The 11394-nt window shown below is 49.2% G+C and overlaps 1 protein-coding gene across 4 annotated transcripts; it reads right to left on the reverse strand.

Annotated features, from left to right (window-relative positions):
- Window positions 1–727: 727 nt before the first annotated feature.
- Window positions 728–7746, reverse strand: TBXT (T-box transcription factor T; the record flags this gene model as incomplete). Of its 4 annotated transcripts, none has more annotated exons than XM_084262461.1 (8): window positions 728–995; window positions 2774–2903; window positions 4358–4531; window positions 5439–5500; window positions 5592–5653; window positions 6348–6482; window positions 7085–7349; window positions 7541–7746. In XM_084262461.1, 8 exons carry the CDS (start codon window positions 7744–7746, stop codon window positions 728–730), a joined length of 1302 nt encoding a protein of 433 aa, XP_084118587.1. The 4 variants fall into 4 exon arrangements, with proteins under 4 accessions (XP_084118587.1, XP_084118586.1, XP_084118585.1 ...); XM_084262460.1 differs by having other exon boundaries at window positions 4358–4534; XM_084262459.1 differs by having other exon boundaries at window positions 2774–2906; window positions 4358–4534.
- Between the last annotated feature and the right edge of the window lie 3648 nt (window positions 7747–11394).

Raw genomic sequence — 11394 nt, forward strand, 5'->3', positions numbered from 1 at the left:
AAATCTATAAGATCAAACAGCAAAACTTCACTCTAAAAGGAGCCTTTTGGGTAAAAATAATTTAGACCAAACATTAATACTGCATTTATTAGGAAGAATATAGTTCTTGCAGATTGTCTCAACGTTAATTCAGCAGCAAAGAAATAAGCATACAGTTAAGAACACAACGTATTTGTGAGGCAAATACGTGTTAGTGCACATGATTTTCCAAAAAAAATAAAAAATAAACTTTAAAAAATATCACTCCTCAGCTACATTTGTGCATATTTCAGAATGCTTCTAACTAGACAGTTAATAAAAGTCTTCTTTTGACTATAGCTAAGTCTGCCATAAAAAAAGTAACTGAAAAAGTTAGGAGTAACTTACTCAAAGTTGTCCAGATAAGAACGATGCCAAACTTCACGTCCAAATATATCAGAACACAGAGAAATTTGGAATCTAATTAAAAATAATCTTAAAACTTAAGTCTACCAAACTTAAAATTAAGAAAAAAAATATTAAAAGCAGTGAATCTGCTCTCAGAATTGCACGCTCACCAGGTTTGTAAACTCTACATGAAGTCAGTGATGCACTGTTCGCTCTAAGAGGTAAAATGTAGATGCTCTGTGCAAAGAGGTGCAGATGCTTTGTCTGTAACTTACTTCATGTCTTCTCTTCCTCGAGGATTAATGAGCATTTGAAGTCATTCAGTAGCTAAAATGTCTGTCTTGTAGGCAAAGGTCTGGTTTTACATGGAAGGGGGGGTGACAGGCGTCCACGTGGATGCCAGCCTGGCATGTGCAGAGGCATCGTACTGGCTGTCAGGGAGGTCTGTGGGTGCCCCACCGTCGTACAGGGGGGACGCGGAGGAGGCGGCAGGGACCGGGTGCGGAAGGGCGGTGTAGTGCGCTGGCGAGCCGCGTAAGAACTGGGAGCTCAGGCCGCTGGACATCCCGCTTGGCTGAGACACCGGTGTGATGGTGTTGTTACTCACAGACCACAAGTTAGGATACTGACTGAAAGAGGGAAAGCAGTAGACAAAACAGGTTATTAGTGACCCCAGTGCCCGCTGGCAGCTGCTCACACAGGTCATAAGACGGCTCTCAAACTGGGTTCATTTGCTGGTGACAGCAAACTTCTTTAGGAAGCTCAGACCCACTGCAGGGTAGGAAAGATGCCCCCCAGGCAGGAGTGGTGTTCATGGCACTCTACCAATAAGTCTAACCTCCCTGCTTTCTAACAGGGCCTTCCAGCACTGGATATCCTGGAAAATTCTAAGACAAACTGTGGAATGAACAGGCTGGCCTGAAAAACACAGAAGTTTGAGAGCAGATTCCTGGGCTAAGCCATAGCCTTTCCTCAGAGGGAAAGCCAGGCGGTAGAAGCAGCCGGACACAGCTGTTGGACCCAAGCAGGTTTGGATCCATTGCTGAGTCTGTCAGAGCCCTAATCCCCCTCATGTGGTTTTGTAGTCAGAGAGGGACAGGTGACTCCAGCCAGCATTTTGGTTTTAGAAGGGGAAGAGCTAGACTAATACTACATAAAACACTGCTCAAAAGGACATGACAACCTCTGCACTCTCCCCTCCTGCTATACACACACACACACACAAACTAAAGAGGGTAATTCAAGAGAAACACTATGAGGAAAAGCCCAGTCTTGTATAATGCTACACAGCCCTACCTACCTATTGATTCCAAGCAGTTTAATAAAAAAGATAAAGTATTATTCTTACTTTACAGATAGGGCTTTAAACAAAAGGGCTGGCAGGAATGCCTGCCTTGAGGTCCCACAGTTCCAGTTCTACCAGGTTTGTCTACTGGACAACTCAGTCCCACAACTGAAATCCAGTGGCCTTTAACTTTCCAAATACACATCCAAGGGGTCAGACATAGCAAGAAGTGCTTGGAGGACCTGTACACTTCATTAACAGTTCAGGACCAAAACGTGTTCAGTAATACAGTTGCCTTATACCAGAGAGTAGTACACACTCTGCTTAACAGCTAAGTGTCTATAGTGTCCATGTGCATGGTTCAAATAGAAATGCATCCCACAAATGGAGCAGAAGGTCTGACTTGCTGAGAAAGGTGCACAAACCTCATACCTCTGTGGTTTATAGCAAAGAGTTTACCACCTTATCTGTATCTCTTTGATTTTCCAAATTGAGCTCTAAGGGACTGACTGCAAGCTCAATCTCTGCTAAAGGATCCAAAAGTGTAATTACGATAAAGGATACAAAGAGGAGACAAAAAATGTGTTTGTATGATCACCAAATGGCAAAGGATTTCAGCAGGTGTATTGTCCCACACTACACTTGGCTTCTGAGGAAGCACTCAGATAAAGGATTGGTGCCCCAACCACTTCTCCTATACTTCATTGCCCCTTCATCTGTAGCAGACCAAGGGTTTGTGAAGTTGACTGGGAAAGCAGTGACTGCCTAAAATGAAAACAATCAAACCCAAACCTTTTAAACACCATTTTGCTTAAAAACAAAGTGAGGTTAAACTTAAAAGAGCATCCTCAAATCCAGTGGTTGGTTGCTTAATTGCAGTCCCTTTCTATCAGATATTGCTATCACACATATCTAGAACTCCAAAACATTAAAAAATATCTGTCCTTCAATATGTTTTCTGTGTGAATAGCCCTTCCCAGTGTGTCTCCAGATACTCATGACTCACACGTGGCCATCAGGATTTCTAATTTGCTGGTGAGCCTCTGCCTGCATTTTTTAGCTGCCTCTTCCCACAAAGTATCAATACAGTGATTTAAGGGCTGCTGAAGGATGGACTCCTACCTGGAGCTGGTAGCTGTGCCAGTGCCATGACTCATGGGCAGCATCGTTGTGTGTGTGGGAACTCCTAGAGAAGACCAGTTGTCGTGGGACTGCAGCATGGAAAGGCAGGCTGAGGAGTTATCACCATAAGCTGCTGAGAAAATAAGCAAGCCCTTAAACACACTAGAACCAGACCAAATAACAATCCTGTGTTCAAATCCAAGATACGGATTTTAAACCACCCCTCTCCCATTACTGCCTTGCAAAAAACTCAAGCAAAACCCAAAGCTACAGACAGAGAGAACAATGAAGTCAGGTACTAGTTGTGCCAAGCTTACACTTTCCCCAGCACGCCCCTGCTGATGTGCTGCTTTGCTCAGCTCACAACTATCTTAGCTCTCTGAGGGGCCAGTGGCCAAAAAGGTGCCCCCTTTCCTACTTTCTTGGTGGGCTGCTTACTTATACTATCCCAACCACTTTTCCAAGACACCTTCTTTATCTCCATCACCTACACTGGCAGCAAGCATCTGGCAGCCCTGGATAACAAGCATGTCTCTGGATCACACCTGTCCCAGTTTTGAGCTAAGCATGCCACCACAAGCTCTGAAGCCTGCCTTAGGCATCATCAAGAGCCATCAGACTGGGGCTTAAACAACTCAGCTTGTGGCCAAACATGGCAGAGATACAAGAAAGCTGTGAGGGGAATCCAATACAGCCATTGGTACCCAGAAAAGTTACTCAAGCAGCAGGCTAAGGGAAGAAGTGGTTCCTTGTCAGGGACTGGAGAGCAAGGAGGAATGCTGAAGGCACTTCAGTCTTTTATTCTGTTGCAAGTCACAAAACTTGCATAAAGTTTCCTAGACTCAAAAAATAAGTCCACAGAAAGCTAGCTTTCTACTTTAAAGCAAACTACAAAGCTATACATTGACCAGGCTGCATCTGGAAACCTGTGTATAACTCCATCATTAAAAGACTTAGGGGTTTGTTTTTTTTTTAATGGGAACCTTCAATATCCATACAGGCTGAGGGGCAAAAATTGTTAATGAGTCTTTGCCAGAAGAAAGGGGTTTTTAAATTGCTGTTAAGAATGCCCCTCTCATCCCTCTTATTTGGCTATTTTTAAGCACAAGTTTTAAGTATTCCACAGTCTACTCTGCTCCATACCGTTTTCTCCATATCTAGCTGACTGTCCTGGTGTTAGCTACAGCAACAGGCAAGTAGCTGACAGAATCAGGCCCTAAATTATTCTGTCTCAACAAGAAGTGACATTACTGACAGAATCTATGACTGGTGATTAAAAGCCTCACTTTTAAACTTAATTTTAAAGAAGTCAAAGTAAGTCTGAGCTCACTGGTTACAGTAATTCAAGACCACAAGACAAAGCCAGCACAAAATACTCGGTTCTACACCACCCCAGTTTTCCCCATAAAGAAAGAATGGGGACATAGTCATTGCTTCTACTTCTTTGCACAGCTGGTCCCAAGCCCTCCACATAAACAGAAGGAGATACCAGTTCAGTGGAACCACTCGAGGTGCCCACTGCACAGAGCCCACATCCCTCAGTGTATTTCCCATCTTTTTGCAGAGCTGCAACATCAGACTTACTTGGAGAGTTGTTTCTGTGGGCGTAGGGGTTGGGGTAGGGGGCAGGACGGTGGTTCCTCAGCGACGAGTACCTTTCACAGCTGTGGGCAGGGGAGAGCGACAGGGGGGCTCCAAACTGAGGGTGAGGGTTGGCAGGCGGGCACAGAGTCCCCGTCCCAGGGATAAGCCAGCTACCTACTGCGGGGAAAGCGAGAGGTTTGTGAGATGGCTACGCAATGCAGCCAGGCAGGGAAAGAATCAGAGCCACAAGACAAGAAACTGCTCAGTGAGGAAATGCACATGAGGAAAGGAAGTAAGAGCTGACACAGCTGGAAAAATCTGGGTCTTTAAAACTTTTTTACATAAAGGAAAATTAAAACCCTGCATCAAGTTAGCATTGTTTTTGAGTTACCATTTAATCACAGTCACAGTAAGGAAACGCTGAAATGGTTAAAGCCTCCCTTACGTAGGCAATGCACGCTCAGTAATACTTAGTGTAATCTTCAGGTTTAAATTGCTTGGGGGGGGGGAAGGGTGTGGGGTGTCTCAATCTGTAGCTCAATCTCTGAAGTTCCTTAGACTGCTAAGAAAAATTCTTTAAAATTATTTTTACCAAGACAAAAAATAATTCCCACTGCAACTCAAATTCCCTCTTTTATAGGCTGCAGACAATTTTGGCAATAATCTGTTAACATAGAAACCATTAAAACACTAAAACTTTTTCTTCATCTGGAAAAAAAAAACCCTAAGGAAAAAACCCCTGATTTTCTTAACACACAAGTACATTTTCATAGTTTTCTGCTGTATTTTGAAATAAACTTTTATCTCCCTATCCAGATGGATATTGCTGTCCTTGCATACTAAGGCGGCTGTCTTTTTGGACATGAAGGTAACTTCCAGTGTCTGTCAAAGAATTTTGAATAAAATATTCTTATGTGTCTTAACCACACACACGTTTATACAAGCAAACTTGCATGAACCACAACTCTAAGGATCACAGGTCCCTATGAACTAACAGGGAATCCAGTAAACACTGCTTTGTTTCACTTATTAGAGGAGATGGAAGAAATCAAAGTTATGTTCAGAACGAAAGGAAACATACACTGTGAATACCCAGACTGCTGGTTGTCTCCCACTTCCTCCATCATGTCTTTGTGATCACTTCTATAAAAGAAACCATGTTGTATTAGCTAAGAATATGCTTTTACAAGACTGTGCCAAAAAAATTCCACACTTTAGAATTAAGAGCTCTCACCTTTCTTTTGCATCAAGAAATGCCTTTGCAAATGGATTGTATTTAATTTTTAAAGCTGTGATCTAAAAACAACAACAACAAATAGCTTTATTTGCAAATATCACCATTCATTATTGAAAAAAAAATAGGATTTTAATTAGGACTGTTCATCAAAGTTAGTAAAATCACAGATTTTTAAGGAATGAGATTAGGCCCATGCCACCAACCTATGGGTGTCAATTAAACAGCCCCCGGGGCTGAAGTATAAGCAGAGCACTCGGGATCAGTCCCCCTGCCAAATTCTAAGAGCCTGAATTGCCTGGGTTTATTGATCAGCTAAGGAAACAGCTAAGAAAGGTAGCACACTACAGTTATAAAAAACCTTTGCATTTCAAGCCAGAGCAGAATGAGCTCAAACAAAAACTCTCAGAAGGATTGGTCATTTATAGATTCATCAGCCATAGATGTGCATTTTGGCTGAGAAAGAAAGTCCAGTTCTGAAAGTGGCCCTTACCACACTTGTTTGCCCCACAGACCTTCTAAGAATTACTCTCCTGCAATGAGTTTGCAGCACATAGTGAGACAGCGATCCGGATTCCGTTATCATACATTCATAGGGCTTTTACCTATATTAGTTTCCTTTTTACATCTAGCTTGAAACAAGGCAAAGAGAGGACTGCAAAAAGTGATAGGAGATCCATTATTTTGCTGTGTAACATGCACTTTGCCACTGGAAACCTCCTGGCCCTTGCATCCTTTCTTCCCTGCTGCGCATACCTCCTCGTTCTGGTAGGCCGTCACGGCTATAAACTGAGTCTCTGGGAAGGAGTGGCTGGTGATCATCCGCTGCGGGCCACCCACTCGCACTATATGAATTCTCGGCTCATACTTGTGCAGGGAGTTCAGCATGATCTGTGAGCAAAGGGATGAGAGCGGGTAAGCAGTGACAGAGCAGAGGCAGATGCTGGCAGGCACCGAAGTCCTAATGATCCATCTTTCCAGCAGAGGAGAGAGGGGCAAGAGGTATGAAAACAACCTGAAACCGAAGCTGTAAGACAAGGAAAGGAACACTGCAGTCAGACACCCCAGCTCTTTGCCCTAGTTATCCTCATCCCTGTAACTTGACAGGGCAGCTTGCAGAGCCTCAAACACCTCCGCGATAAGCGGCCAGATGCACACATCGACTACAGCATTGACATCATCACATTTTCAGACCAGAAAGAGGTAAGAAAGTCAAAACATCCAGGCGCCCATCCTCTGCCGGAAGACCAGTTCTGCTGAAAAAACGCTGCTCTGGGGCGGTGGATGAGGAAGGGGAAGGAGCCGGGGGGGAGGTGTGTGTGTGTGTGTGTGTGTGTGCGCAACGCGACACACCCCACCCCGTTTAATAACGGCAACATACAAACAACCACGTAAAAACGAGCATTATGTAGGGTGTGAGCGGCTGCTCGGCCGGACCCCGCCGCCTCGCAGGGACCAGCCGGATCGGTGCAGGTCCCGGAGCCGGCGCTTACCTGCCCGCCGCCGTTGAGCTTGTTGGTGAGTTTGACTTTGCTGAAGGAGACGGGCGCCTTCATCCAGTGCGCGCCGAAGTTGGGCGAGTCGGGGTGGATGTAGACGCAGCTGGGCGCCTGCGGCTCCGGTTTCCCGCCCGGTACCCACTCCCCGTTCACGTACTTCCAGCGGTGCCCGTCGGCCGCCACGAAGTCCAGCAGGAAGGAGTACATGGCGTTGGGGTCCAGCCCCGACACGCTCACCTTCAGCACCGGGAACATCCTCCTGCGGGGCGACACGGAGGTGCGAGGCACGGCGGGACGGCAGCCCCCGGGCCCCCACCCCGGGCTCAGCCGGGCAGCCGCCGACGGGACTCCCTCACACACACACACACACACCCCTTCCCCGCCCGCCCCCGGGGGAGGTGTGCGTGGGCCAGGGGCGGCGGGAGGGCGCGGGGCCCGCGGCACCCCTACCTGCCGTTTTTGGTGACGATCATCTCGTTGGTGAGCTCCTTGAACCGCAGCCACAGGTCGTTGTCTTCCAGCGTGACCCGCAGCTCCCGCTCCGTGGGGTCTCCCTTCTCGCTGCCCGCCTGCAGCTCGCTCTCCACGGCGCTCAGTAGGTGGTCCACGCGGTACTGCAGGGGCTTGCCCGCGCCCTCCGTGCCGGGGGAGCTCATCCTGGACCCCCGCCCGCCTGGCAGGGCAGGTGCCCCGGCGGAGCCCCGAGCAGCGGCGGTGGGGCCGGGGCTGACTCCACTTGACCTCCGCGGCCCCAGCGAGCGGGAGCGGGGAAGGGGCCGCTGTTATACCCCGTCATAAACACCCCCCCCGGTGACATCACAATACCGGCGGGGGGCCCCCGCTGATTGGCGGACAACCGCTTTGATCTGTCCGGCCGGCCTTTCCGATTGGCTGCCCGCGGCCATATCACAACGGTGCCCGGGGAAGCCTGTGATGTTAATTGCAGCCCGCGGGATTAAACGCGGCTATTTTATGTAAATCTGCCCCCAAATGTTTGCACCTCTATCAAAGCCGCCGGGGCCGGGGCTCCGGCAGCCGCGGAGGAAATGGCCCATCTCGGCAACAGCCTCATAACCTGCGTGCGGCACCCTCCCGCCTCCCCGCCGCAGTCATTAACGGGGCCACCGACGCTCGCCGCAAAAAGCCCCGGGGTCTGGTTTTAGGCAGCCAGCCCTGGGCGGGAGACACGCCGGCCGCGGATTCATATATGGGGGCGGGGGGGGGGGGGAACCACATGGGAAGTCCTTCTCCCCAGGTCCCCGCCGGCTGCCCGCAGCCCCCACGCCTCTCCCCCCTTTCCCCCGCACACACCCCCCGCGCCCGCCCCGCCGCTTCCCACCCGCAAGTCGCGGCGCTTCGGCTGAAGCGGGGCTGCGGTTCGCAACGACCACCCTTCATGGGAAAAGTACTCAGAAAGCTGCACCTTGTAGATGACTCTGTAGGTCAGCTGGCCAGAAGAAACCCGGCACAACGAGGGCACCCCTCCCCGCCACCCCCTCCCCGCCTTTTAGGCACCGCAAGGAGCGCACCCGTGGGAACGGCCGCGGAGTTTGCACCCCATCCCCATCCCCATCCCCATCCCCATCCCCATCCCCATCCCCATCCCCATCCCCATCCCCATCCCCATCCCCATCCCCATCCCCAGCAGCGCCTTCGCTGGCGGCCGCGGCTCGACCCCGCCGGTTTTCGGGCCATCCCCCCTAAACCAAAAACCACTTCTGTAAATCAGAGCGGTGCTTACGAGCCGACGCAATTGGATAGCAACAACCAACCATCAAAAACCCCTCTAAAAATCGGATCGACAGCCGAAGGCTCCACTTCGTGTAGCAGGGAGAAACTCCCCCGCGAGTTTCCGCGGGCAGGAGCGGAGCCTGAGCCTCAGGGGTGAAACTTTGCGACGGGTGTCAGTTGTCTTTTAAAACTGTTTGGCTCAAAAGCAGAGCCGGGCCGAGGGAGCGGAGGGCTGTTTTAAAACGCTTCGGCCCGCCGGTGTTTTAATAGTTTGCATTATCCGGGGCTGCGGCGGTCTGTGGTGTGAGGGAAACAGTTTATTACCTTTCCGTGAGAATCCCTGGATAGAGGGCGAGGGGGAGAGAGGTGACAATGAGCAGGAAATAGTTCAATGGGGTCTCTTTAAACAATAACAAGTTCTTTAAACGGGAGCAAAGGAGAGGGAAAATGAGCGGCGCGGTGTAAAAATAAGGGTTTCTTTTCAAATAGGCATCTCCCTCCCCCCTTCCCCCGCTTTCCACCCCCCTCCCCCCCAGTCGGCCATACACCACGCATCGTCCCTGTCGGGATTTTTAAGATTTTAGGAGAAAGTGCCCGGAGTAGAGGGCAAACTGTCTAGGAGCAGAAGGAGCTGGAAGTCAGGGCTGCCAAGGGAAGGCACGCTCACAGGGCCCCTTCTGCAGGACGCAGGCGGCGGGTCAGTCCGGGCACCGGCTCTTCCTACGGGCAGACACCCCCCTGTCCGCACCCCTGCCTTCCCGCACCCCTGCCTTTCCACGCTCCGCACACAGCGGAGCAGCAGCCCCAGCGTGTCTGCCTTCATCCGACTTCAAATAAACCCCATGCTTCCGCTATTATTTTCGGTTTCTTTTTTGGTTTAGGAGTTCGGATTTTCGGCCGTATTGCCATTGCACAGCACCGCTGGGCTCGTACACCCTTATAACTTAACTCCGCAGAGCTGCCTTCCCCCCGTCTACCCCCCCTACCCCCCCTTCAACCTCACATGTTAAATTCCGCACGTCACTTCTCGTCCACTACTGTCCAGAAACACACGAAAAATTGTTTTCACTTCAGACTTATTCCTGCCTTAAAGTTTCTTAAAGCTTTTTCTGCCCGGGCATCCTCCGCCCGCGTTTTGTCCTCTTCACAAGGGAGAAATCAGCACTTGCAGAGAAATTACGGGCGAGGTTTAATCAGTTGATACCTAGGCGCCACTAAAGAGATTTTGAGATGATCTTTTCGCCATCAGGTATTTATTTCACTTAAGGGACTCCACTCAGAACAAACAAGCACGCCCTAGCAAAAGCCAGGAGCGTTCAAACCTCCCGAAAGACCACCGCACGCTGTCCCTCGGTTGGGGACCACTTTGTACTTTGAAGGAGGCACTTCGAACATCTTAATCGAGCACCAGCATAAGTTGACCCCAGAGAAAGACTCGCACAGACAGTCACTCGCTCCGTACAGGTGAACGGGAGAGAAGGGACTTTTTTCGCCCCTCGTAGAAGTCGCATCCCTTTTTGAGAACGAGGTGGGGCAAGTGGAGTGGAAGAGTGGTAATGCCCCATGTGGGGCAAACTCAATCCTCAATTCTTTCTAAACTCGACCTCCCTGACAATGAACATATTCAAGAGCCGAAAGCAGCGAAACCAGCCGGAATTGAAAGCGACGGGACCGTTTAGGTAGAAAAATGAAAGGCTCGGAAAGTGAATAAATAAAACAAATAGAGCCCATCTATAATGTGTATTTAGGCGATCTGAGCTTTAAAAACATCCATTCTTCCGGATGGATGCTTCAAGGAAGGGCATCTTAATACAGGCAGATAGATACACGCACATTCCACATACATACGTATATATGTATGTGCGCACAAGGGAAGCAACCTGACTCCGTGGGCAGCGAGCACTTATCTACATGGTTAATACTTCTTTTTGCACTGATCGCTCTCAGCGAGAGCTCCTGGGAGAGGAAAGGTTGAATTCCGTTTGATGTATTTCACGTTTTAGTTAATTCTTAGCAAGTAACTGTGCCACTCATCCCAGACAAGTAATGTACGCACTCAAAGTTAGTTGGTCTTTCACAAAAAAGTCTATCCAGCTTTAAATTTTTAATGACCATTAAAATAAAGTGCCCACCTAATCTTTGGAACGGGAAAAAAAACAAAACACAAAACAAAACAACCCAAGAAACAACCTCAAACAGACCCTAAAGTTTTTCCTCGGCTGGGATTCTTGCCGTCTTTATTTTATTTCCTTCTCCCTCTTTCTGATCTTAATTGCACTTTGGTTCTCAGGAGAGCGGGCTCCCCTCTTTCATAGCCTTTTCACCGAGAGCTGCCGTGCATGACAGTTTACAGCCAAAAAACTTCCTCCAGCCGAACAGCTATAAAGATTCCCCATTTATAGCAATACTCTCCTTCTCGTAGTAGCCTCCAGCTGTTACCTCGGGTTCATAAGACCTGTCCATCATTCCCTACCTTATTTCCCCGGGACAGCGCACATCCCCAGACCCCTTCCCAACGGGAAGCCCGTGTCCTCTCCGGCAGCTCCCGGCTCTCAGCTGACCCGTGTGCGGCT

This window comes from Gallinula chloropus, assembly GCF_964237585.1.
Source record: "Gallinula chloropus genome assembly, chromosome: 3".
In the NCBI taxonomy this organism is placed as follows: Eukaryota; Metazoa; Chordata; class Aves; order Gruiformes; family Rallidae; genus Gallinula; species Gallinula chloropus.